Below are 25,982 nucleotides of genomic sequence, written 5' to 3'. Positions count from 1 at the left end.
ATCAGTCGACTATTCTGCAAGTGTGTCCTTTTCTGGACAGTAATTTGTTTGTAGATGGAAAGAGGCAATTCTTGCCTTGTGGCTGTCTCTGCACAACTGGAGTAACTCCAAAGATGCTCAATTTCTTCTTAGAATCCAAGAAAGGAAGCTTTCAGCAGCAGACAGGTCTCTAATCAAAATGAACATTAATATAGAAATGTTTGTAACATCAATTCTGTGGACTTCTGACATTTTGAAAACCAACTATCCATGTAAGGCAATCTGGACTGTTGTCTGTTAACTCCTCTCAGCTATTTCTAAAGAAAATATAGAAAACACCCTAACAATAAACTCAAAGCCATGAATTTGCTATAGTCCCTTAACTCACAGGCTAACCATCTCAAATCTGTTTTTAAAAAAGTTAAAGAAGGACTGAGTCTAAGCCTTGTATTCCTAAATGTGTTATACAGGCACAACGCCCATGAGAGTATCAATATTCATCTCCCTTTTATATCAATAAGAAGCTTGTATCAATGAAAACCTTAAATTTGAAATCACAGTAAAATTTGTACTATTTAAGAAATTATATCTTCATCTTGATAATAATTATACAGATTTCTACCAATAGGTTATGGCTATGTAATAAACCCTAGCTAATCACTCCCTGTTCCACCAAAACCACTACTTTTCCCTAGAAAGACAGCCCAATATTAACCACCACAATCCCCAAGCCCAGGGAATAGGGGCACCAACTCTTCATTAACTTCTTCAAGCTGATTATGGGTGTTGAGATATTAGAAGAGGGGTGGGGGGAAGAGTAAATTGATAAGCCTCTGACGCTGTGTCTTCACTGAATCCAGATGGAATTCCAGGACATCGGAGGTTTGAGTGGGTCTGCTCAGTATGCTTGATGAGTAGATACACCGAGGCTGTGTATTCTGCAATATACAATTCTCAGAACAAGTTTTAGTATCAAGAAAAAAAAAAACTTTTTTCCTAGAGGGCTGACATTTTTTTAAAGCTGTTGGTTCTAACAACTTTTCTTTTTTTTCTTTTTTAATTGGTTATAATATTTATGTTTCAAATTTTATCCCCTTATCCCATTCACCCCACCACCCAGGAACCCCTTATCCCTTCCCCCCTCCTTGTGTTTCTATGAGAGTGTGATTTTCCAGTTTCTATGATGCTGTTTCCATTAACATAAACTGCCTCCTAAATTTCTAAATCCTTCCATTTGTGTTATTAAATCTCCTATTTTTCTTTCTTTTTTATCTTTTTTCTCTTTTTTTTCATTTCTTTTTAAAAATTGGGTATTATATTTACCTTTCAGATTTTATCCCCTTACCCCACTTCCTCCCACCACCCAGAAACCTCTTATCCCATGCCCTCTCCTCATGCTTCTATGAGGCAGTGCCTGTACCTACCCCCCCACTACCCCGTCCCCACCCTCACTTCCCCCCCATTCTGTGTTCATTTTTTATGGGACCAAGAAATTCCTCTCCCACCTATGCCCAACAAGGCCATCCTCCCCTACATATACCGCTGGAGTCTTGGGTCCCTCCCTATGTGCTCCCAGGCTGGTGGTTTAGACCCTGGGGGGCTCTGGTTGGTTGGTATTGTTGCTTTCCTCCTGGGGTCACAAACCCTTTCTGCTCCTTCAGTCTTCTCTCTAAGTTCTCCATTGGGAAACCCTTGATCATATCAATGGTTAGCTGTGAGCATCGTCCTCTGAATGTGTTAGTCTTTGGCAGACCTCTAAGTAGACAGCTATATCATATTCTTGACAGCATGCACTTCCAGCCATCCACATCAGTGTCTAGCTTAGGTGACTGTACATGGGATGGATACCCAGGTGGAATGGTCTCCTGATGGCTCCTCCTTCAGTTTCTGTCCCATGTTTTGTTTCCATATTTGCTCCCTTGAGTATTTTTGTTACTCGTCCTAAGTAGAACTGAGGCATCCCCTCTTGGTCTTCTTTTTTCATGTACTTCATGTGGTCTGTGGGTTGATTCTCTGCTATTTCAAGCTTTCGGGCTAACATCTGCTTAATAGTGAGTAAATGCCATGTGTGTTCCTGTCGTATACTTCTCTTGGGTATATTAGCTTCTTTTTGTTCTAACGCTTTCAGGTTTGCTGTCAAGTTGTTAATGTATGCTCTTTCCATTTTCTTTTTGTGGGCACTTAAGAGCTATGATTTTTCCTCTTAGTACTGCTTTCAATGAGTCCCACAAGTTTTGATATGATGTGTCCTCATTTTCATTTAAATCTAAAAAGTCTTTAATTTCTTTCTTTATTTCTTCTTTGACCAAGTTATCATTGAGTAGAGCATTGTTCAGTTTCCACGTGTATGTGGGCTTTCTGTTGTTTTTGTCCATGTCAAAGATGAGTCTTAGTCCATGGTGGTCTGATAGTGTTGCGCCCCACTCGACCAGCAAGGAAGACGCGAACAACCGGATCCTTCTCAACAGCAGAAGTGCTCTTTTAGTTTTCAGGAGGAGACCCCGAATGCCCAGGGCGAGCTGCTTATATACCCTCAGCCCTGGGGGGGGGGGAAGCGCGTGGAGGTTCGCGATTGGTTAGAACTGCAGTGCCTCATTAGCATACCCCGCCTGGGAGGGGGTGATTGGTCAGGATCGTGGTACCCTGCTCAATTGTGGTACCTCATTAGCACACCCCATTCGGGAGTTGACGCATGCACAGTGCACTATTTACTAGTAGCGGATACCAGAGACCAAGGCCGGCGCCATCTTGACCGGCCTAGTCGGGTCGGCGGCCTACATGATAGGGTACAAGGGATTATTTCAATCTTTTTGTATCTGTTGAGGCCTGTTTTCTGACCAACTATATGGTCTATTTTGGAGAAGGTACCATGAGGTGCTTAGAAGAAGGTATAGTCTTTTGTTTTAGGATGAAATGTTCTATAGATGTCAGTTAAGTCCAATTGGTTCATAACTTCTGTTAGTTTCATTGTGTCTCGGTTTAGTTTCTGTTTCCATGATCTGTCCATAGCTGAGAATGGGTGTTGAAATCTCCCACTATTATTGTGTAGGGTGCAATGTATGCTTTAAGCTTTAGTAAAGTTTCTTTTATGTATGTGGGTGCCCTTGCATTTGGAGCATAGATGTTCAGGATTGCAAGTTCTTCTTGGTACATTTTTCCTTTGATGAATATGAAGTGTCCTTTCTTTATCTTTTTTGATTACTTTTGATTGAAAAAACGTTTTTATTTGATATTAGAGTTGCTACTCTAGTTTGTTTCTTGGGGCCATTTGCTTGGAAAATTGTTTTCCAACCTTTTACTCTGAGGTAGTTTCTGTCTTTTTCACAGAGGTACGTTTCCTGTATGCAGCAAAATGTTGGGTCCTGTTTATGTATCCAATCTGATAGTCTATGTCTTTTTATTAGAGAATTGAGTCCATTGATATTAAGAGATATTAAGGAAAAATGAATGTCGTTTCCTGTTATTTTTGTTATTGGCGGTGGTGTTATGTTTGTATAGCTACCTTCTTTTAGGGTTGTTGGAAGATTACTTTCTTGCTTTTTCTAGGTTGTAGTTTCCCTCTTTGTGTTGGAGTTTTCCACCAATTATTCTTTGAAGTGCTGGATTTGTGGTAAGATAATGTGTAAATTTGGATTTGTCATGGAATATTTTGGTTTTTCCATCAATATTGATTGAGAGTTTTGCTGGGTAAAGTAGTCTGGGCTGGCATTTGTGTTCTCTTAGGGTCTGTGTGATATCAGTCCAGGATCTTCTGGCTTTTATAGTCTTTGGTGAGAAGTCTGGTGTAATTCTTATAGGTCTGCCTTTATATGTTACTTTACCTTTTTCCCTTACTGCTTTTACTATTTTTTCTTTGTTTTGTATATTTGATGTTTTGTTTATTATGTGACGGGAGATATTTCTTTTCTGGTCTAGTCTATTTGGGGTTCTGTAGGCTTCTTATGTATTTAAGGACATCTTTTTCTTTAGGTTAGGGAAGTTTTCCTCTATAATTTTGTTGAAGATATTTACTGGCCCTTTAAGTTGGGAGTCTTCACCTTCATCTATACCTATTATCCTTAGGGTTGGTCTTCTCATTGTGTCCTGGATTTCCTGGATGTTTTGGGTTAGGAGCTTTTTGCATTTTGAATTTTCTTTGACAGTTGTGTCAATGTTTTCCATGGTATCTTCTGCACATGAGATTCATGATGTCTTCTATCTCTTGCATTCTGTTGGTAATGCTTGCATCTATGACCTCTGGTCTTTTTCTTAGGTTTTCTATCTCCAGAGTAGTCTCCTTTTTTGATTTCTTTATTGCTTCTACTTCCATTTTTAGATCCTGGACAGGTTTGTTTAATTCCTTCACCTGTTTGGTTGTGTTTTCTTGCATTTCTTTAAGGGCTTCTACCTGTTTACCTGTCTTCTCAAATTCTTTGAGAGTGTTATTTATGACCTTCTTAAAGTCCTCTAACATCATCATGAGAAGTGATTTTAATTCTGTGTCCTGTTTTTCCTGTGTGATGTGGTGTTCAGGGCTTGCTATGGTGGGAGAACTGGGTTCTGGTGATGCCAAGTAACTTTGGTTTCTGTTGTTTACGTTCCTGCACTTGCCTTTTGCCATTTGTTTAGCTCTAGTGTTACCCTCTCTCACTGGTTCTGACTGGGGACTGTCTTTCCAGTTATCTTGCTTGTGTCAGAACTCCTCAGGGTCCAGATGTCTCTGTGATCCTGTTATCCTGAGCTCCAGCTGCTCTGAGTGCAGTGTCTCCTCTATGATGTCTCAGGGTAAGGTGTCTTCTTGAGAGCAGACCAGCTAGGTGTTCACTGCTCTGAGTGCAGTGGTTCCTCTAGAATGTCTCAGGATAAGGTGACTGCTGCTCTGGGTTCCGTGGCTCCTCTAGGATGACTCTGGGTATGGTGTCCCCTGCTCTGAGGTCGGTGGCCTCTCTAGGATGTCTCAGGATATGGTTTCCACAAGAGTGCAGGCCCACTGGGTGTCTGCCTCTCTGAGGACACTGACCTCTCTGGGCTGACTCCCGATGCAGTTTCCACAAGGGTATAGACCCACTGGATGCCTGCTCTCCCCCCCTCCCCCATCTGGAGAAGAGCAGAGGAGGAGTGGAATTCCACAAGGGCGGGGTTTGGGTACCTGGGAGGGTTGTCCTGAGAGCTTTCTACTCCCAGCTGTGGCTCTGGTGCATAGGGCAGTGTGCAGCTGGCCCTACCTGCCTCCCTGAGCACACTGGCCTCTCAGGGATGTCTCAGGATACAGTTTCCACAAGGGTGCAGACCCTCTGGTTGTCTGCCTCCCTGAGGACACTGGCCTCCCAGGGATGTCTCAGGATAAATAAAGTCTCTACAAGGGTGCAGACCCCGCTGGGTGTCTGCTCCAGCTACTGGGATGGATCTGGAGAGGGGTGGAAGGAGAGTGAAGTTCTGCAGGGGCGGGGTTGGGTACCTGTATGGGAGACCTGCAAGCTTCCTACTCCCAGATGTGGGTCTGGGGCATAGGGTGGTGTGCCACTGGCCTTACCTGCCTCCCTGAGGACACTGGCCTCCCAGGGATGTCTGAGGATACAGTCTCCCCAAGGGTGCAGACCCCGCTGGGTGTTTGCCTCAGCTACCGGGATGGATCCGGAGAGGGGTGGATAGTGGAGTTCTGCAGGGGCGGGGTTGGGTACCTGTAGGGGGGTCCTGCAAGCTTCCTACTCCCAGCTGTGGGTCTGGGGCATAAGGCTGTGCACCACTGGCCTTACCTGCCTCCCTGAGGACACTGGCCTTCCAGGGATGTCTGAGGATACAGTCTCCCCAAGGGTGCAGACCCTACTGGCTGTCTGCCTCAGCTACCAGGATGGATCCGGAGAAGGCGCATCCTCTCCTATAAAGCAATATAGGAGGGCTAGTTTCCCTTGCAAAATGTAATAGTATTAGTATATCAGGAGGAGGCTAGGAGGCTAGGAGTCAAACTCAGACCCCTGGAGACTCCTGGGATTTGGGGGACATGTCTCTAACAGAAGTAAAATGGGCCACAGAGACTCTGGAGTATCTATAATCAAAATGGGAGCATCCAAGTAGAAATGAAAGTGTGATGGGGAAATATCCTTGGCCTTTAAAGAAAACACTTGAGTTTTTGATCTTAGCCATTCTGATTGATATATGGTGGAATCTCTGTTTTAATTTGCATTTCCCTGATAACTAAGAATGTTGAACATTGATTTTTTTCCCCCTCCTCATTAAGGTGTCTTGTTCTGCTTAGTGCCTACCTTCACAAAAGAAATATACCTATTTCAAATGCTTCCTGTGTCCCGCTTGAAAGCACACACAGAAGGTCCTTCATTTATCCCAGGAACTAGATCAGAGGAAAGAATGTTTGCCTATTGAAGCAGGCATTATCACGGACAGCTACACTTCTAGAAGGTTCTAGGCGGAGCACAGGCCCAGAGGTAGGAGTAGGAAAGAGCGGGAAGGACCGGGAAGGACTGGGGTCACGAGGCTGTTGGGGGGGAGGAGCCAGCAGCCGGGGAGGTTCTAGTCTGTTCTGCCTCGCGGCAGCCGCCCCTTCTACTTGGTCACGTTGAGCCGCTCCCGGGCCTGGCAGCTGCCCAGCGCCTGCAGCTTCCAACCTCTCCACCATGGATCCCCGCAAAGTGAGCGAGCTTCAGGCCTTCGTGAAGATGTGTAGGCAGGACCCGAGCGAGCATCCTGCATACCTGCATACCAAGGAAATGCGCTTCCTGAGGGAGTGGGTGGAGAGCATGGGGGGTAAAGTACCACCTGCTACTCAAAGCTAAGTCAGAAGAAAATACCAAGGAAGAAAAAGAGACAACAGAGGAAAACATAAAGACAGAGGAGCCATTGAGTGAGGAGAGCGATCTAGAAATTGACAGTGAAGGTGTAATTGAACCAGACACAGATGACCCTCAGGAAATGGGAGACGAAAATGCAGAGATAACTGAGGAGATGATGGATGAAGCAAATGAAAAGAAGGGGGCTGCCATTGAAGCTCTAAATGATGGTGAGCTCCAGAAAGCCATTGACTTGTTCACAGATGCCATCAAGCTAAATCCTCGCTTGGCTATTCTGTATGCCAAGAGAGCCAGTGTCTTTGTCAAATTACAGAAGCCAAAAGCTGCCATCCGAGACTGTGGCAGAGCTATTGAAATAAACCCTGATTCAGCTCAGCCATACAAATGGCGAGGGAAAGCACACAGACTCCTGGGTCACTGGGAAGAAGCAGCTCATGATCTTGCCCTTGCCTGTAAACTGGATTATGATGAAGATGCCAGTGCAATGCTGAAAGAAGTTCAACCTCGGGCTCAAAGAATTGCTGAATATCGGAGAAAGTATGAGCGAAAACGTGAAGAGCGAGAGATAAAAGAACGAATAGAAAGGGTGAAGAAGGCTCGAGAAGAGCATGAAAGAGCCCAAAGGGAAGAAGAAGCCAGAAGACAATCTGGATCTCAGTTTGGCTCTTTTCCAGGTGGTTTTCCTGGGGGAATGCCTGGTAATTTTCCTGGAGGAATACCTGGGATGGGAGGGGCCATGGCAGGAATGGCAGGAATGGCAGGAATGCCTGGACTCAATGAAATTCTCAATGACCCAGAGGTTCTTGCAGCAATGCAGGATCCAGAAGTCATGGTGGCTTTCCAGGATGTGGTCCAGAACCCAGCAAATATGTCAAAATATCAGAGTAACCCAAAGGTTATGAATCTCATCAGTAAATTGTCAGCCAAGTTTGGAGGTCAATCATAATCAAAGCCCTTGCTGAATGAAGAACAGCTTAGCTCACTTACTGGATGTACAAACCAGTGTACCTCTGACCTCACCAGGAGAGCTGGGGAGCTTTGAAGATAATCCCTACCCTCTGCATCAAATTCGGCTGAGGCATTTTACAGTGGTTTGCCATTAGAGTGTTCATTCAGATAATGTTTTCCTACTAGGAATTACAAACTTAAAACATTTTTCAACCTTAAACATATTTTTAAAAAATTTAGGGGATGTCAATTCCTACATTTTTCTTTACTAATCTTTTTGGGTTTCTCCTTTTGAATTACTGGGCAAGGAAGATGAATGTGGATGATTTACAGCTTTCGTGAATGAAATAAAGATTTGTTAGTGGGAAGCAAATAAAACACATTTAAGGTGATTGAGTTGGACATATGGTTACTGAAGCATCTTGATTTGTCTTTTTTAATGTTTTATTTCAAAATGATCTATATCAGTAAATCTTTTGGGACCACCAGTATTTGGATCTGACCTTGGTAGGACTGAAGTGTTGGGCAGAGCAGCAACAGTCCTAGGCTTTGACCTGCGTAGGCTGCATTTCAATCTTGAAAACTGCTTTGGTGTCGATTTGTTTTTTAAGTGTTACAGGGGAGTTAGATTACGTAGCTCTGCTGTTGTCCGTTGTTTCAAATAAATGTTCCATAGCATTCCCACATAGAGAAAAAAAGTGCTTTCTGTTTTGTCAGAAATTACCTTTCCTGTTAGAAATTACCCATCTGCTTGTCATCCTCTGAATCTTCTTGAGCTAAAGGTAGTCTTTTCAGTAACATCATCACTTCTGTCATTCACAGCATAATGGTGGAAGCAGATTCGTTACTAGTTTAGTTTCATATATAATACATAAGGTAATTATAGGCTCATATCTCTAATAGCTAGTATTTTACTTGGCCATGGGGTTGCTTGTTTAAATATTAAACTTTTGCCCTTGTGAACTCCTGTCCTATCAAAAGTCATTGGAAGGAAGGATTCCCTTTGGTTTTAGGTATGCTTATGAAATTAAGAAACAATTGAAATATTAGAGTTTATGTGAAGTGTACATCTTTGTATTTGGAAGTGTCTAACTTTATAAAAAAAAAAAAAGAATGTTAAACATTTTTAAAAAGTGCTTCTTGGCCATTGTAGAATCCTCTGTTGAGAATTATCTGATTAATTCTGTACCCCAATTTTAAATCAGGGTATTTGTGGTTTTGGAGTCTAACTTCTTGAGTTCTTTAAATATTTTGGATATTATCCCTCTATCATATGTAGGGTTGGTAAAGATCTTTTTCTAATCTGTAAGCTGCTGTTTTGTCCTATTGACAGTGTCTTTTGCCTTACAGAAGCTTTTCAATTTTATGAGATCCCATTTGCAATTCTTGATCTTAGAGTATGAGCCATTGGTGTTCTCTTCAGGAAATTTGCCCCTGTGCTTACGTGTTCGAGGCTCTTCCCCACCGTCTCTTCTATTTGATTCTGTGTATTTGGTTTTATGTGGAGGTTCTTGATCCACTTGGACTTGAGATTTGTACAGGATGATATATACAGTTCAATTTTTGTTCTTTTACATGTACACTGCCAGGATTTTTGTTTTGTTTTTATCACTATTGCTCTGTAGTACAGCTTGAGGTCAGGGATGATGATTCTCCCAGAAGTTCTTTTATTGTTCAGGATTGTTTTGGGCTATCCTGGTTTTTTTTTTTGTTTGTTTATTTCTCCATATGAAGTTGAGAATTGCCCTGCAAAGGTCAGTAAAGAATTGTGTTGAAATTTTGATGGTAATTGCGTTAAACCTGTGGATTTTTTTTTTATAAGATGGCCATTTTCACTATGTTAATCCTACCAAGCCATGAGCCGGGGAGATCTTTCCATCTTCTGAGATCTTCCTCAATTTCTTTTTTCAGACACTTGAAGTTCTTGTCATACAGATCTTTCACTTGCTTGGTTAGGTACACCAAGATATTTTACATTATTTGTGGCTATTGTGAAGGGTGTTGTTTTCCTAATTTCTTTCTCAGCCCATTTATCATTTGAGTATAGGAAGGCTACTGATTTCTTTGAGTTAATTTTATATCCAGCCACTTTGCTGAAGTTGTTTATCAGCTATAGGAGTTCTCTGGTAGAATTTTGAGGGTCACTTATATATATTATCATATCATCTGTAAATAGTGATACCTTGACTTCTTTTCAATTTATATCCCTTTGGTCTCCTTTTGTTGTCTTATTGATCTAGCTGGAACTTCAAGTACTATATTGAATAGATAAGGAGAGAGTGGACATCCTTGTCCCTGATTTTAGTGGGATTGCTGCAAGTTTCTCTCCATGTAATTTGATGTTGGCTGTTGGTTTGCTATATATTGCTTTATGTTTATTTTATTATTATGTTTTATTATGTTCATTATGTTTTATAATGGCATGAATTCCTAATCTCTCCAAGACTTTTAATGTGAAGGGGAGTTGGATTTTGTCAAAGGCTTCTTCAGCGTGTAAGGAGATGATCATGTGACTTTTTTCTTCATAGTAGCCTTATTCATAATAGGCAGAAACTGGAAGCAACCCAGATATCCCTCAAGAGAGGAATGGATACAGATAATGTAGTTCATTTACACAATGGAATACTACTCATCTATTAAAAACAAGGACATTATGAATTTTTCAGGCAAATGAGTGAAACTAGAAAATACCATCCTGAGTGTACTCACTGATAACTGGATATTAGCCAAAAAGTACAGAATACTCAGGTTACAAACCACAGATCATAAGAAGCTTAACAAGATGGAGGGCCCAAGTGGGGATGCTTCAATCCCACTTAGGAGGGGGAACAAAATAATCATGGGAGGCAGAGGGAGGGAGGAACTTGGGTGGGAAAGGGGAGGGAGAGGTGAAAGAGGGGACAGGATCAGGTATGGAGGGGGAAGCAAAAGAGAAGCCCAGAAGGCCATAAGAACAAAGGGAAATATGCAGCTTCCATGAGTTGTGCCAGAGGGAACCTCTAGAAAGTCCCAGAGACCTGGGATATGAATGGCTCCCAGGACTCACTGGGGGTAACCTTAGCGGAAACACCCAATAGTAGGGAAATGGAACCTGAAGAGACTAACTCTAGTAGATATATAGGGTCCCCATTTAAGACATGTGGTCACCCACCCATCTTCAAAATTCTTGACCCAGAATTGTTCCTGTTTAAAACAAATAAATGCAGGAACAAAAATGGAGCAGAGACTGAAGAAAAGGCCGCCCAGTGACTGGCCCCAACTTGGGACCCATCCCATGGGTGGTCACCAAACCCTAACACTATTACTAATCCTGTATTGTGCTTGCAGACAAGAGCCTAGCATGTCTGTCCTCTAAGAGGCTCTACCAGCAACTGACTTAGACAGATGCAGTACCCACACCCAACCACTGAGCTGAGGTCAGGGACCCCTATGGAAGAGTTAGGGGGAGGACTGAAGGAACTGAAGGGGATGGCAACCCCATTGTCAACTATCCTGGATCCCTGGGAGAGTCCAGAGACTAAGCCACAAACCAAAGAACATACACGGGCTGTTCCAAGGCCCCTGGTACATATGTAACAGAGGAATGTCTTGCTTTGCCTTAGTAGGAAAGGATATGCCTGAACTTGTAGAGACTTGATGCTCCTGGGAAGGGGAATGGGGAGATCACCCTCTCAGAAGTGAAAAGGAGAGGAGATGGGGTGAAGAAGTCTGTGAGGGGGTCCAGGAGTGGGGGCAACACTTGGGATAAGTAACACAATTAAGTTAAAAATTAATAAAAAAGTAAAGAAAAATAAGAAAACATTTGTTCCACAGACTCCAGCTAGCATATTAGGACCTAGCTGGTACTCCCTGGCTAATTTGAAGGTAGTCCTGAAAGTAAGGAAACAGTTGTCCACAAGGTACCTCTGACAGATTTCTAAGTCTTTTATTATATTTGAGGCTCCCCTAGGAGACCATTTCTCATGATTTCCTTGGTGGTATCAAGGCCAAACTCCCTGGCAGGAAAAAGATCATAGTCTTTAACTTACGATTTTGTAGGAGTAAAGAATCTTGGGTGAGGGTAGCCTTTCTTTGTCCACATTCTCTAGCCAGGAGGAACATTTCTAGTATACAAAGGGAAATAAGTAGTGTGTTCTAGTCTGTCCCAGGAGGATGCTGGATCAAGTTATGGGACTTCCATACCTATCTATGGCTCAACTCTTAACATCTTCCCATTTTCCCTTCCTTCCACCCATGAGGCTGCTGGCCTGCAGGATGCTGGGTCCCAAAGCAAAAGATTTTCCACTTGAAAGAAAAGGCTCCAAGAGAAAAGAGCAAAACAAGCATCCTCTGGTCCATGAAGTGTTCATTTTAGAAAGGAAATCCCAGGGGATGTTAAACATACTGGCCACCCAGCTACTCCAAAGAATACCTATAACTACTGTAACTCTCCCAACATTAGAATTCTGGTGTAGCATGCGATGGTTGAAGTAAAAAATGAGGTAGGAAGAGATAATGATGAATCTTGGTCCTTATCAAAGTTCCATGTGGAGATTTTGAGTTTCACTTTTTAGAAATGTCTATGATCTTTTCACATGGATAGGCAGAAATTTTTGGCCAAAATCCGGTCAGGTTTCCATAAATAAACATCTAAGCATCAATGAAACCAAGAGGTTGAGTGGACTTGTTAGGGGTGGAATAAAGCTCTCGCACCCAGGGTGTGTAATAGGATCTGATGCCCTCTTCTGGTGTATCTGAAGACAGCAACAGTGTACTCATATTAAATAAATAAATCTTTAAAACAATTATATTCAAGATCCCCACAATTCTTTTTCTACTTTATAATAGTCATTTTAATAACTTTTTGGAGATCTTGAGAGGCAGAGGAGCTAAACTAGAAGAAGAAAAAGATAAAAAGCTCAATCTAAGGCTATGTCAATTGTGTGATGCATTAATCCTAGAAAATCCTATACCACCATCTAGTGGTCACCTGGTTCAGAATAAAGGAACCAACACAGCTTTAGACTATCTCTCCTGTTATTGTTCTCAGAGAGAGCCTTAAAATCCTAGGTGATAAGCTTTCCCTGAAGCACCATTGGAAAGGAGAATGCCCCTCTCATCTGTGAGAGAAGGCCAGCCTCCACTCAAGGACTTTAGTCTTTGTTCAAACATGAAAAAGAAAAAAATTTCTTAAAAAATACAGTGAAACCATGTTTATGTTCTTAAACATCTGGCAACAACAAGCAAATCACCGTAAGACTCTGAAAAAAATAAGTGAAGGCCATCTTCAGAAAATACTTGCTTATTCAATGAGGAACTGAAGTGAAGCTACACAAAGGTGTCAATGGTACCATAATCAGTCTTTCTGTGTAGCAGGAGAAATTAGCTTCTCACAATAGGCTAGGACAAATATCAACTCTTTCCTGACCAGATAAAGCATTAAAAAAATAAAGTTTAAAAATAAAATAATGCTTGAATTTAAACTATGCTGCTGTCCCTAGTTCTCTATCTTAAGCAGCACTAAGGAGGCTACAAGAGGAAGAACACATCTCATAGTAGCTGTTATGATGTCAGACATTCTGTAACCTCTGAACTCTGCTTCTAGACGACTAGATCTGCTGTTGCCTTGGGATTTCCACAATAAAGCTCTTGCCAGTTGAGTCAAAATGAAGGCTCTACTTTGGCTTTACCAAGTTTTGTGTTTTGTTTGCTACTGCTGTGCTGGTAAGTCATCGATACCTGGACATCTTCATGTATTTTTCTGTCCCATTTATGTCCAAAAACCATTCTTCTGTTCTCATCTTTATTTTACTTATTCCTTTCTGAGTTAGTGCAGCCTCCTTCTTCACCACCTCCTCTCATTCTCTTGTCTGTCTGCTATATTTATACATCCACTTCCCTTCCTTTTACTTTTTTCTCCTCTCTCCCATGACTTTCTGCCCCACCTTTTTAATTTTTCTGCATCACGTGTGATGTCTTTATCTATCTTTCCTCACATAAACCTTACTTTCATTTAGTTTAAATGCTCAGAGGAAAAAAAAATGTAGCATCACGTCACTGTCATGATGGAAATACCACATTCAAATCTACTCACATAGAAGATCAATCACACATGCAAAAGAAGTTAGGACACATTGAATATGCAACAGAAACTTTCTAGCTGAATTTGAGTATATTAACTAAAAACTCAGTATTGAAAATGTTTTTAATGTTATGTTCATCATCCTTATTCCTATCATACCCCCTTTTCAGTGCCCCAAATGCCAGGAATGAGTGAAAGTGCAAGCTCATTGATTGGAAATGTACCACCAACGAATAGCTACATTGATATACCATGGTTGGCATCTATGCCTGGAAATTGCCAGGGTATTGTCCTGACTCCATGGCTGATTCTTTCTACAGCTAACTGTCTGAAGGAATCGTGAGTATGGAGGGGAAAAATGTTCTTAGGTCTTCTTAGATATGGTTAAGTGAATTTTCTTTTTCAGGACTCCTGTTAGTGGCTTATTCAGAGAAACTGGAGAAGATGCTGATAAGAATCACTTTCTGATATTAAAATCATGTAAATGGACTAGTGGTTAAATTGTGCCTGTAATCAAATCTGATGCCCTCAGTTTGATTCCAGGAAAGAGAATGAACTCCTGCAAGTTGTTCTGAGTGCCATGCACTTGCTGTCACTTATGTATTATAAGGGTCTGAAAATCACTAAAGGAAGACTCCAGATTCAGAATAGTATGCAAAAACAAACAATGCTTATTCTGCAGAAACATCCAGCATGTGTGTGGGGGGGTCAACCATTCTCTAAAATGGCGACCCCAGACAAAGGCACGCAGGCCTTCTTATAGGGAACCAGGGAACTCTCTAGAAGGATAGGTGATATAAAATTTCATTAGTGGGTGCTAGGACGTTCATAGGTGGTCAGTAGTCTACATTCCTATGTTATGAACATTCAACCATGTAATGAAATAGGGCTGTCCAGCGCAGATGACCCATTCTGAGATAAGATACTATGTCCATTTTAGCAGAATAATAGTTGTAGGTTCTTGTGGGTCTCCCCACTCTCATGGATTGTTAGCTGATCCAATACATAAGGGCAAAGGGAGCAGAGATGTCAAACAGGGGGTTCAGAAGCCCGTGAGTACATGTGGTGAATAAGCCACACAGGGACCGGAAGTCAGTAGGCATCCCTCATTTGCTTGGGCTATGTGGTGGAATGAGGTGGCCAGTAGGCAAGCAGGTGGGTAGTTTATGTCTCAGGGTTCCTATTTGGAGTTCCAGATTGGGCTCTATGTGGTCCTAGATTGTTGCAGGGCAAGGTGGGTTGTTGTAGCAGGTGGCGGAGACTAATAAGTACCCGGGCAAGTGGAATGGCTTTGGTTCTTATCTCTGTAGTCTTTAGTAGCAACGTAATTTCTCCTTACGAAGCCACATAAAAACCCAATAGAATTATACATGAATCAACAGTTGTTTTTCCATGAAAAAATTTATTTAAAATTTACTCAGGGAATGCCAAACATTTACAAGTGGAGAGAAAAGTAAAATTAATCTCATACACTCATCACTCTATTTCAGTAATAATTACCATGCCATTTTTCTTTCCATTGTGATTTTACCCATATAATTTGATTTCAATCCCTTAAATAAGTGGGCTTTTTGTTGAAAACAATTTTTTATACAATATATTCTGATCATGGTTTCTCCTCCCAGATTCTCTCTACTTTCCCCAGCCATCCAGATCTATGCTTTCCTTCTTTCTTGATGTGTTTATAAAAAGATAGAGTATGTTCTGTGGGTGTGTGGAGAGGTATGGGGGAAGGGAATGTCTCAGCTGGCCCATGCAGAGCCATCTCTTCCCCCTGAGGGACCAGTCACACACCCACACCGGTATTGCATAGAATAGAGCTTATTCAGGGCATGGGGAGGGGAGCCAGGAGGGTAGTAGAGGGAGAGAGAGAGAGAGAGAGAAAGAGAGAGAGAGAGAGAGAGAGAGAGAGAGAGAGAGAGAGAGAGAGTCAGAGACAGAGAGACAGAGAGAGAGGAATAGTAGAGAAGTAGAGAGAGGCCGGCCATGACCACATGGAAAGAGGGGGAAGGGAAGGGGGGAGGGGCAAGGGGACAGAGAGAAGCTAGAGGCAAGAGATCAAGAGAGAGAGGAGGGGGCAAGCCACCCCTTTTATAGTGGGCCAGGCCTACCTGGCTGTTGCCAGGTAACTGTGGGGAGGAGTTTACCTGGCTATTGCCAGGTAACTCTGGAGGTGGAGTTTAGACAGAATACTAACATCTCTCTTTCTCCCTCTCTTTAGAAAACAAACAGGCAAAAAAAAAAAAAATCCCACAAAAAACCCCAAAAAAGAAACAAAGAAAAAGCACATGAAACACACACACACACACACACACACACACACACACACACACACACACACACACTCACACACTCACAAACAAAACAAAACAACCCAAATTGAAAACTGTATAAGAAAAGCAATATGAGACAAAAAAGTCTATAAAAATACCATTGTGGTTTTTGTTGGTGGTCTACTGCTGGTCAAACTCCATTGACAAAAACTTAAGTTTTCCTTTGGAAGAGGTTGTCAATTGGATAACTCCTTGGTTATCGATGAGAGGTTGTGTCTACTTTCCCCTCTCAGCATTGGGACTCCATCTGGCTTGAACTTGTGGAGATCCTATGTATGCTGCCACAGGCTCTGTGGGTTTCTATGTTTTAGCCCTGTTGTGTCTGGAAGACACTGTTTCCTGGGTGTGATTCATCACAGAATTACCTCACCTCATTTTCTACATAGTTTTCTGAGTGCTAAGGGGAGGGGTTTGATGGTTATATACCATTTAAGACTGAGTGTAAATGAAAGGAAAATACAGGACTACTCCAAGATAAGGTTGAAGAGAAAGTTTTTATTGTAGATATGAGGGAGATACAGTCAGAGGCATTAAGAAGAGTTCAGAGCAGGCATAGAAAGAAGTAGATTGAACATGGCCAGTAGACTAAACTGGGCCATGAGAGAAGAGAAAGGAGAGGAGAGAGAGGAAGAGAAGGGAGCAAAGGAGGGCAAAACAAAGACAATTGAAAGTGGAGCCAGGAGAGCACATAGCCAAAATGGCAGGTTTCTTAAAAATAGGAATTAGAAGTTGGGGGAAGGGAAGGGAAGACCAGCTGTTCATAGAGGCTTAGGTGGTAAAGGTGAGAAGATCTGAGAGGAGCAATAAGTAGGCACCCCAGGTAGCCTTTTGTCCTGAGGTTTTGACATTCCAGCCTTTTTGTCAATGACAAAGGCAATATAATCTCTTGTAATTGCTTCTTTGCAGAAATTAGGAAGTCATTGTCCAGAGGAGGATGGAAGACATTTGTTTTTCCTGCTGCCTAGATCCTGTGGAACCATCTGGGGCTAGCCTCTTTGGAGCAGTCTGGGATGCAGGTTCCTAAGAAATACCTGGAGCTGACTGACACTTAGGAAGCATTTAGTTTACATCTGCTTTCAGCAATTCCAGGGAACATCTGTTTTGATTTGGAGCAGTTTGCAATCTGCAGTTCATTGGAAATCTGATGGGACTTGCCTAGACTTGCCAAGTTCTTGGAAACAGAGATTTAAGTCTACTTTCCTGAACTCCCAATTTGAAGCCTGCCATGGAATGAGCCTAGCCCGTCTCAGTTTAAACTCTTGAAATTTTCAAGTCTTAGTATAAAAGTAGCAAAGCAAAAGGGAAAGCAGTCTGAAATACTCATTTTTCACATACCTTGCATCACTTTCTTATACCTTTACAACCCTCTTTTATAGTTTAAATTACTTTCTTACACCCTCACACCTTCTTAACATTTCACATCCTTAGACCTTTACAACTTGCAATTACATACATTAATTTACTTTCCTAGAGCCCCACAACTTACATAAGCTTCAAAACCTTTTCTTTCCACCCCTTTACCTTGAGATACAAGTTGCTGATTTCTGGAAGCAGTCATTGTAAAACAAGTTAATTTAAATAAGGTAATAGTTAAAAAGTTACATTGAAACTTGCCAGCAAGATAAAATGTGTCTTCTTTCTCAGCATGAAACCTAGTTCTAGAAAAAGGGGGCCTGATTTTACACATGAAATGGTTGACCAGGCAGCTGCTGCTTGGGGAAGGAGCTGAGTGCTTACCACTGTAAAACTCACCAAGCTGTAGATAGCCATCAACATCATTAGATCTGAGAAAAATAAATTACCCGAATAATCATCCAAATGTTTTCTATATCATTGGAAATGACATTCTACTACCTGAAAAGTTACCCTTGGCTTCCAGATGATGGTCTTGATAGTTTTGTTGGGAGCAGAAGTGAAAGATTCCCGAGAGGGGAGTCCCTTACTCAAGTCTCAGGATGTCACGCTACCCAATAATTCACAAGAAACCGATCTAGATACAATCAGCAAGAGGTATATTTCGAGATCAACTGGCTGATGGTCAATCCATAACTCAAGCAGGAGCAGAGGAATTGACAAGACAGCCTGGCTAGGGGAGGTCTTACGTAGGGGTAGGGGAACCCACAAACCAGGGTGTGTGTGTGTGTGTGTGTGTGTGTGTGTGTGTGTGTGTGTGTGTGTGTGAAGAGGTAACTAAGGAAACATAACATAAAAACAGTGTAAAGTCCCAAGAAGTCCCAACCCATAATTCAGTCAGAGTCATGCGGAAACATCTTGCACACTCATCTTTTGCAAGAATGTAACCTTGCCCAACCATCCTGCTTTGGGCTTTCCCCACCCGCAGGTGGGTTCTCTTCCCTGAGGTCTGAGGAATGTTAATCAGCTTCTCTCTCTTCCTCTCCTGAATGTTAATCCAGCAAGTGTCCTCTGACTCAGGAGTAATGTACTCCTCCTGGAATGTAGAATGTATCCCAGGGCAGTGAAGACCTAAAAATCTTACATTTAGCTCTTGGTGGAACTAGTGAACCGGCTGGCCTGCATTTTTTTTTTTTTTTTTTTTTTTTTTTGGCTCAGGTCTAGGCATCATAAAAACTTTCTATACTTTTCATAAGTTTTCTATATCTTTCAGAAGTAGTTGATCTTTGGCTGTCACACAGAACAGCATTCCATTTTCCGCTGCCAAACAAGACGTCATCAGCTTTCAGCTGCCAGACCCAGAATGTCTCAGAGATTTTCCTTTGGAGGAGGAACTTGGGGAAAAAAGTGAGGCAGACAGATTAGGGCAGTCAAGCTAACAATGTCCACAGTTTGGACAGAACTCTGGCACTAGGTGAGGAGGCATGAAACAGTTTTTCCAAGTAGTTAGCATTACCATAATCTAGGTGGAGTCATTTGTGTTTCACGGTCTTCTTTGGAGACCTTAGGTCTGTCTATCACTGGAAGCTTCTCATAAAAACTTCAAATGCCACATTCAGCAGATCTCTGGGGGAGTTTGAGGACCATCTATTATTACTTGCTTTTAGTTACTTGCTTTAGGTTTAATCTTGAAAACATATACAGAAGGTTAAATAAACTTTATGTGTATAAAATGAATTAGCATTATTGTGAGCATGGTTCTGAGCGTATTAAAGCATTTGATCATGAAGTGACTGATCACTTAACTAACTTGCATGTATTACGTATATTTAACAGTTTACAAGTTGGTAGCTTTTATAAGATTAGTATTTCATAGCTTTATCCCTGTTAAAAACTTGAGTTGAAGATTTAATTGAAAAACTTTTAGCATCAAAATAAAACTTTAAACTGTAAGTGTAGTCTACAGAGAAACTGAGAACTTTATAAAACATAAACATAGCCCACATAAAGACTAGAAACCTTATGCTTCTGATCCTTTTATAGCATATCCTTATAGACTATCATAGACTTTTGTATGATTCAGAGTATCTAAATAGCTAAATGTTAACAAAGTTAGCAAACATATTTATCAAACATATGGTGTTCCTTAAAAATTTCTAGAAGCCTGGTATTGAACAGTTAGCAAAGATACAAATAGTTGGACATATATCTCTTAAGTCAGTTTTTTAGATTTATTTATTTATATAATATCTATGAGTGCTCTGTCTGCATGTATACCTGTGTAGCAGAAGAGGGCATCAAATCCTGTCACAGATGGTTGTGAGCCACCATATGGTTGCTGGGAATTGAACTCAGGACTTCTGGAAGAGCAGCCATTGCTCTCAACCACTGAGCCATTTCTCTGGCTCAGACAGGTCTCTGTTAATCTGAGTAGACTTTTTTAACCTTAGGAATTGATCATACAAAAATCCAAATTCACATTCTAATCCCCTCCCCATCTCTCCATAACTATACATACTGTTTTTTCTTTCTTGGGAGAACTTCCTCTCTACTCTGGTTGCTTATTCTATACCTATCTACTGTGGTTATATTAATTAGAGTATACCTATCGAATGCTTAAGAGCTAACATCCACATATAAGTGAATACATACAATATTTGTCTTCTTGTGTCTGAGTTATCTCACTAAAGTGATTTTTTTTCTAGTTTCAACTCTCAATCAGATATGTAAGGTAAAACTTGTTTCCCATTTGGTAGGCTTCCACTTTCTCTGAATGACAGTATTCTTGGCCTAATAGAAGCTTTTCTGTTTCATAAGGGCCCATTTTTCAATTGTTGATCTTAGTACCTATGTTATTGGTGTTCTGTTCGGGAAGTCTTTTCATGTGCTATTGATTTCAAGGCTATTGCCCACTTTTTCTTTTATCAAGATCAGGGTATCTGGACTTATGTTGAGGTCCTTGATCCATTTAGAGTTGAGTTTTGTGCAGGGTGATAATTATGGACCTATTTGTATTCTTTTATATCAGGCCATCCAGTTTGACCACTACCATTTGTTTAAGATTCTATATTTTGGTGCTAGAGAGATTGTTCAGTAGTTAAGAGCACTGACTGCTCTTCCAGAGGTCCTGAGTTCAATTCCGAGCAACCACATGATGGCTCACAACCATCTGTAATGGGACCTGATGCCTTCTTTTAGTGTGTTTGAAGACAGTTACACTGTACATATATATACATACATATATATGTACAGTGTATGTACATATGTGTCTGTGTGCATGTGTGCATAATGTTTAAAAAAAGATTCTGTATTTTTTCCAGTATTGATTTATGGCTTCTTTATCAAAAATTAGGTGTTGATAGGTATGTGGATTTATGTCTGTGTCTCCAGTTCCATTGATCAACGTGTCTATTTTCTTGCCAGTACTATGCTATTTTTATCACTGTAGCTCTATAGTACAATTTGAGGACAGAAGTGGTGACCTGTCCAGCATTTCTTATATTATCCAGGACTGTTTTAGCTCTCCTGTGGGTTTTTAAAAAAATTTTATTTATTTTATATACATGACAAGTACACTGTAGCTGTCTTCAGACATGCCAGAAGAGGGCATCAGATCCCATTACAGATGGTTGTGAGCCACCATGTGGTTGCTGGGAATTGAACTCAGGATCTCTGGAAGAGAAGTCAATGCTCTTAACCAGATTGTGGGTTTTAGTGTAAGGTTTTACTCTAATCTTGGTAGGAGTGAGACTCTTCAGTTCTTCTTTGGTTGTAGGTGCCAGGGGCTTTGTTTTCTCCTTTCCCCTTCTGTTGTCTTTGCCTTTTCATAGTAAATACAGCATGTATTCATGTTTTCCTCACTTACTGTTACACTGAAGCCCAGTTTCTGGTCTTTCTATTCACTGTCTCTATGTTTTGTGGTGGGGTCTTAATTCATTGATGGATTTTCAGCTCATCTCTCTTTTTTAAATTGACACACCAGAAGAGGGCATCAGATCTCATTACAGATGGTTGTAAACCACCATGTGGTTGCTGGGAATTGAACTCAGGACTTCTGGAAAAGCAGTCAGTGCTCTTAACTGCTGAGTCATCTCTCCAGCCCCTTGCAGGGCTTATTGTAGTAGGGTTGTTGCTGTGTTCTGGTGGAAGCTTATTTTCTTGGTTGTTAATGTTTATGCTTCTGTGCTGATGTCTAGGAGTCTGCTGTTGGGTTGATTGAGGTGATTCTAGTGTTGCTATCTGGCTTTATTTTTGTTAGGTGGGTGGGTATTCTATTCCTTGGTTTCTGTTGTCCTGTCCCTCCTTTGACAGTCTAGAGTTTTTGTTCAGTGGGTCTATGGGTCTGGAGGAAGGTGTTGGGCCTCTTGGTGGTGAAGCATGGCTTGTGCTGGCACCACAACACGTGATGGGGCTGCTTGATAGCCTGTCGGGGCACCTGCAAGCTGCAATCTCTTCCACCTTCATGATAAGGATTTTTGTCTGTGTCAGCAGTGGTTAAATCCCAGTACTTTTGGTATATGTGTGTGCCACTGAGGGAATAGTAGTACAGCCAGATGCCAAAGTTCTTCACAGGCAGGACAGGGGTGACTTCTTAAACACCTGCCCGAAGTACACATTCTCCCTGGATTACTTCTTCATCCTCTTCAGCTGTGACATGAAGTACCAGAAGCAGGACTTGACAACCACATGTTTGGGGTGCAAAGATGCACATTCGTACAGTAGCAGTGTATGACACTCTGGGGTTGGCAAGCATCACCTCACACTCCCAACTTGTGCCCGACTCTTTCAGGGCAGTGCATCCTCATTCACAGCCACTCACAAAAGGCCTCTCATCCTTTCTTAGAAAAGGTGTAGTGGCTGTGGTTTTCATGGTAGAAAGTGCTTCTTCATGTCAGTTGATGGTAGAAAGGAGTAGAGGTGGGCTAAAAGGAAATGCTTAGAGGGGCTTCAGGAAAGAGCCGAAAGGATCCTGTTTAAACTGAGAGGCAGTGTCCCTGGGAATTGCATGTGTGATGAGTAGATGGGATATTGCAAGTAAATTGCAGTAGGACAAAGAATAATCTGGAGAAACAGCTGTGAATGGACTAGGGGGACTTAGGGTCTGAACTAGGATCTGGAGTCTCCAGTTAATAAAGTTGAGATGGGAGAAGAGACACTTGTTACCAGGATCAGAGTAAGAATGGAGAGATCCTAGTGGAGGACAGGAACATCAGAGTGAAGAACTTACTGGAGTCCCTGCCAGTTTTGGCCACTATGGTCCCTGGGTAGAAAGTGTTTTGAGGTTTGAGTGGGGGTTAACTTAAAGGAACAGAGATGGGGCACAAGGAGGAGGGCAGTGGAGTGGGACCACTGGAAGGAGGAAATCTGTGCACACAGCAAGGATTGATGGAGTGGCCCAGGGAATAGAGATAGGGCTGGAGGACAGGCCCCTGCAAGCATGTTGCTGTAGGGCTGGGGATGAGATGGGAGAGGACAGAAAGGAGAGTGAAATCATCTACCCGAATCCAGGACTAGAGTGTCCACAGCGGGACCCAGGTAAAACTTCTTTCTATGTATTCTTGGCTGACAGAAGGCCGGGTTCAAAGCAAGTTCTGTGGAGTCCTCAGGGATTGAAGGTAGGGTGGGAGGAGAGGTACATCAGAACAATCTGTTACAGGGGTGGGGGTAAGACTGGAGAGGGCAGAAAGGAGAGTGGAGAGTGCCTACCTGAGTCTCAGACTATTGTGGCCACTGGGGATCCAAGGTGGATAATCTGGGCTTATTTTTAAATTTGGAGAATGCTACATCTGAAATGGGGTTTGGATAGCCTTCCCTTCTCTTCTCGATTTATGGAATTCATTAACATCCAAGTATAAAAAGCAAGTTTTTGAGAATCAAATAGTTGGTGGTGGAAAAGTAGAACTATAAAGGAACCAAAGGCTAATAGGAGTCCTTATATAGGCATGGTGTGGCCTGGAATTAAGATGTCAAATAAATGAAGAACTGGGTTATTTTATAACTTTGAATTTGACCTATGCTGCCAAGCAATGCCTTTTATAAGATATTATATGGATGATCCTTTATTATAATCAATTAGATTGTTGCGTATCCTTTTCTTACCCTAGGAAACCGTTACACCTGGACATTTCAGGAGTAAATGATCCAGAAAGTATTCCACATGGCCAAAGAATCTGCCTCCACCCCAAGTTTAATCTCAACGATGTAAATGAGCCAGTGAAAGCAGATATTGGCTTGGTCATTCTTGAAGAGCCTATCTATGGGGATGAAATACCACTATCTCAGTCCTCTAACATATCCTTGAAGAGCTGTTCTAAGTGCCAGTACAAAAGCTGTCATGTGTATGAATATCAGAGTAAGTAAAAGGAGTCATGTTACACTATTTTGTGGTATTGAATCTAGGAATATGACTCATTTTCTAAAGAAATTACGTCTCTAAAGAGGGAAAATAATCTAGAGAAAGTAGTAGGTGTCATTACTGATGTGCATATCACATCAATCCACTGGAAGATAAACTGCACCATAAGAAAGGAATGGGCTCTACCTAGGTGTAAGTCTCACCTCTTGTTACAGAACTCTTTCTATATCCAGGTATTTCTTGTTGCTGTGATAAAAGATCCAACAGAGATGATTTGAGACAGTATAAATTTATTTTGACTCATGCTTTTAAGAAAGTTCCATATTTGGCTGCTTGTCCCTGTGTACTGTGGAGAACACTGTAGCAATTGAAGCATGTGATAGAGGTGGTTCTTCACTTCTTGGTGGTCAGGAAGTAGAGAGAAGGGAAGAGTATAGGAAAGAGCAAGAGTAAATAAGATATCTGCCTAAGAGTATGTCCCCAGTTAACTACTTCTTCAACTAGGGTACACTTGGTACTTTTAACTATATCTCAATACTGCTATCATATTATATCTAACAAATAATTTATTATTTTGTTCAGAGTGGTCATGAGCTAAATGTTTGGAAATGCTATAAGATGTGTCCAGAGGTGGGCTTTACTTAGGTATCCCAAGGTCTTTCTTAATCCAATCAAGTTTATAATCAAGACTAACTACTGCGCTGGGTAGTGGTGGCACATGCCTTTAGTTCCAACACTCAGGAGGCAGGTGGAGCTATATGAGTTTGAGGCCAACCTGGTCTACAGAGCAAGTTCAAGGACAGCCATGGCTATACACAGAGAGACCCTGTCTTGGCAAAAACAAAACAAAACAAAACAACAAAAGACTAACCATCACAACAGTTTGAGGAAGGTGTGGACAGTTCAGAAAGTACAAGAAGGTAAGAAGATATGTAAAGAGAGAAGAAAAAGGAAGGAGGAAAGGAAAGGAGGGGAAGAAAGGGAAAGATGACTGTCTTGGGAAGATTATGTGACCGAACTGAGAGTGGTAACAAACTGAAGTCTGAGATATGGTGCTTTGTGTCTCAGCATTATCCTTTATGTATGCCTTTAGGTAGCAAGAAGCTTGGAACCACTAGAGTAAAGAAGATAGATGTGCAGCTGCTAGATTTCTCAACATGCTACCACCAACATTCCTATCTAGAGAAGACTGTGGGCTTGTGTATTCAGAGTCAACCACGAGAAGACTGCTGGGTAATCATATACCAGAATAATATTAAGAACCAGAAGGAAATGCAAAAATGTACAATTATATGAATATGCAAGTAAATGTTAGATAACAGGACATAAGGAAATTGGTGTCAGGCAAATGTGTGAATATGGGAAGTTTCATTAGATATTCGAGTAGCACAGAGTTTGCACAAGGAAGACTTTAGAAACAAAGGAGAAATATAAAAAAGAATCAATGGGCACAAATACATTTTATCTTACTGTTTTAAATTTTATTATAGTCTCTCTATAGGTACTATACTGAACATTGTATGGCTTAAACTTAGCTGTGTAGAGGTTTAGAAGACACAGATACAACTCATTCCACCTATTCATGTAGAAAGGCTGTAGACAATAAAGCCCTATGCAAGAAAATTTGTAGGTACTAAAATATCTTTGACAATTTGAAATCACACATACAAATATTATTGAAAGACTTCAAGGAAAGAATTGATTTGAACTGTGGAGATCCTGACTGAATTACTGTAGGTTATGACCAGCCTTGAGTGCTAAGTCTTTAGAGATAAGAAATACTTAAGTAAACAAGAATGAATGGAACACTGTTCATAACCCTGTTTCAAATTGAGGTCAGGGAATAACACATGCACAGCTATATAGAGTTAGTAGCTAGGTATTATAGAGGATCATCGCAAGGGATGAGATGAATACCAGTACTATTTCTGGAAACATATTGATTATCAGGACTCATGTTAGTATCTAGAAACACACTTGCAAAAGGACTTTAAGCAAGCACTGAGGGGACTGCTGTTTAGTTGGTGAGATAGAAAAGAATCAGCTGAGGTCAGTCCTTAGCATGACAGTCTGATAGTGGAGATAAAGGAGCCAGAGTAGATACAAACATCAAAGGACTTACAGTAGTATGGTGGTGGTAGGAAAGTTATTCATAGTAACAGCACCCA

The 25,982-nt window shown here is 41.4% G+C and overlaps 1 protein-coding gene and 1 pseudogene across 3 annotated transcripts in view; both read left to right on the top strand.

Annotated features, from left to right (window-relative positions):
- Positions 1-6,557: 6,557 nt before the first annotated feature.
- LOC117694694 (hsc70-interacting protein pseudogene) lies at positions 6,558-8,114 on the top strand (annotated as a pseudogene).
- Positions 8,115-13,294: 5,180 nt separating this feature from the next.
- The window catches only part of LOC117695408 (putative serine protease 29), a 43,639-nt gene continuing 30,951 nt past the window's right edge, over positions 13,295-25,982 (top strand). For 2 of the 3 annotated variants that reach the window (XM_076918579.1, XM_034486283.1), the window contains exons 1-4: positions 13,358-13,415; positions 13,944-14,112; positions 23,564-23,811; positions 24,908-25,047. In XM_076918579.1, the coding sequence (XP_076774694.1) occupies positions 13,358-13,415; positions 13,944-14,112; positions 23,564-23,811; positions 24,908-25,047 (615 nt within the window). Of the gene's footprint in view, positions 13,416-13,943; positions 14,113-23,563; positions 23,812-24,907; positions 25,048-25,982 lie in introns of all 3 variants that reach the window. The other variant, XM_076918578.1, reaches the window with a different exon arrangement.

This window comes from Arvicanthis niloticus, chromosome X (genome assembly GCF_011762505.2).
Source record: "Arvicanthis niloticus isolate mArvNil1 chromosome X, mArvNil1.pat.X, whole genome shotgun sequence".
In the NCBI taxonomy this organism is placed as follows: domain Eukaryota; kingdom Metazoa; phylum Chordata; class Mammalia; order Rodentia; family Muridae; genus Arvicanthis; species Arvicanthis niloticus.
Note: the sequence above shows the minus strand (reverse complement) of the source record. Positions and strands in the feature narration are given on the sequence as shown.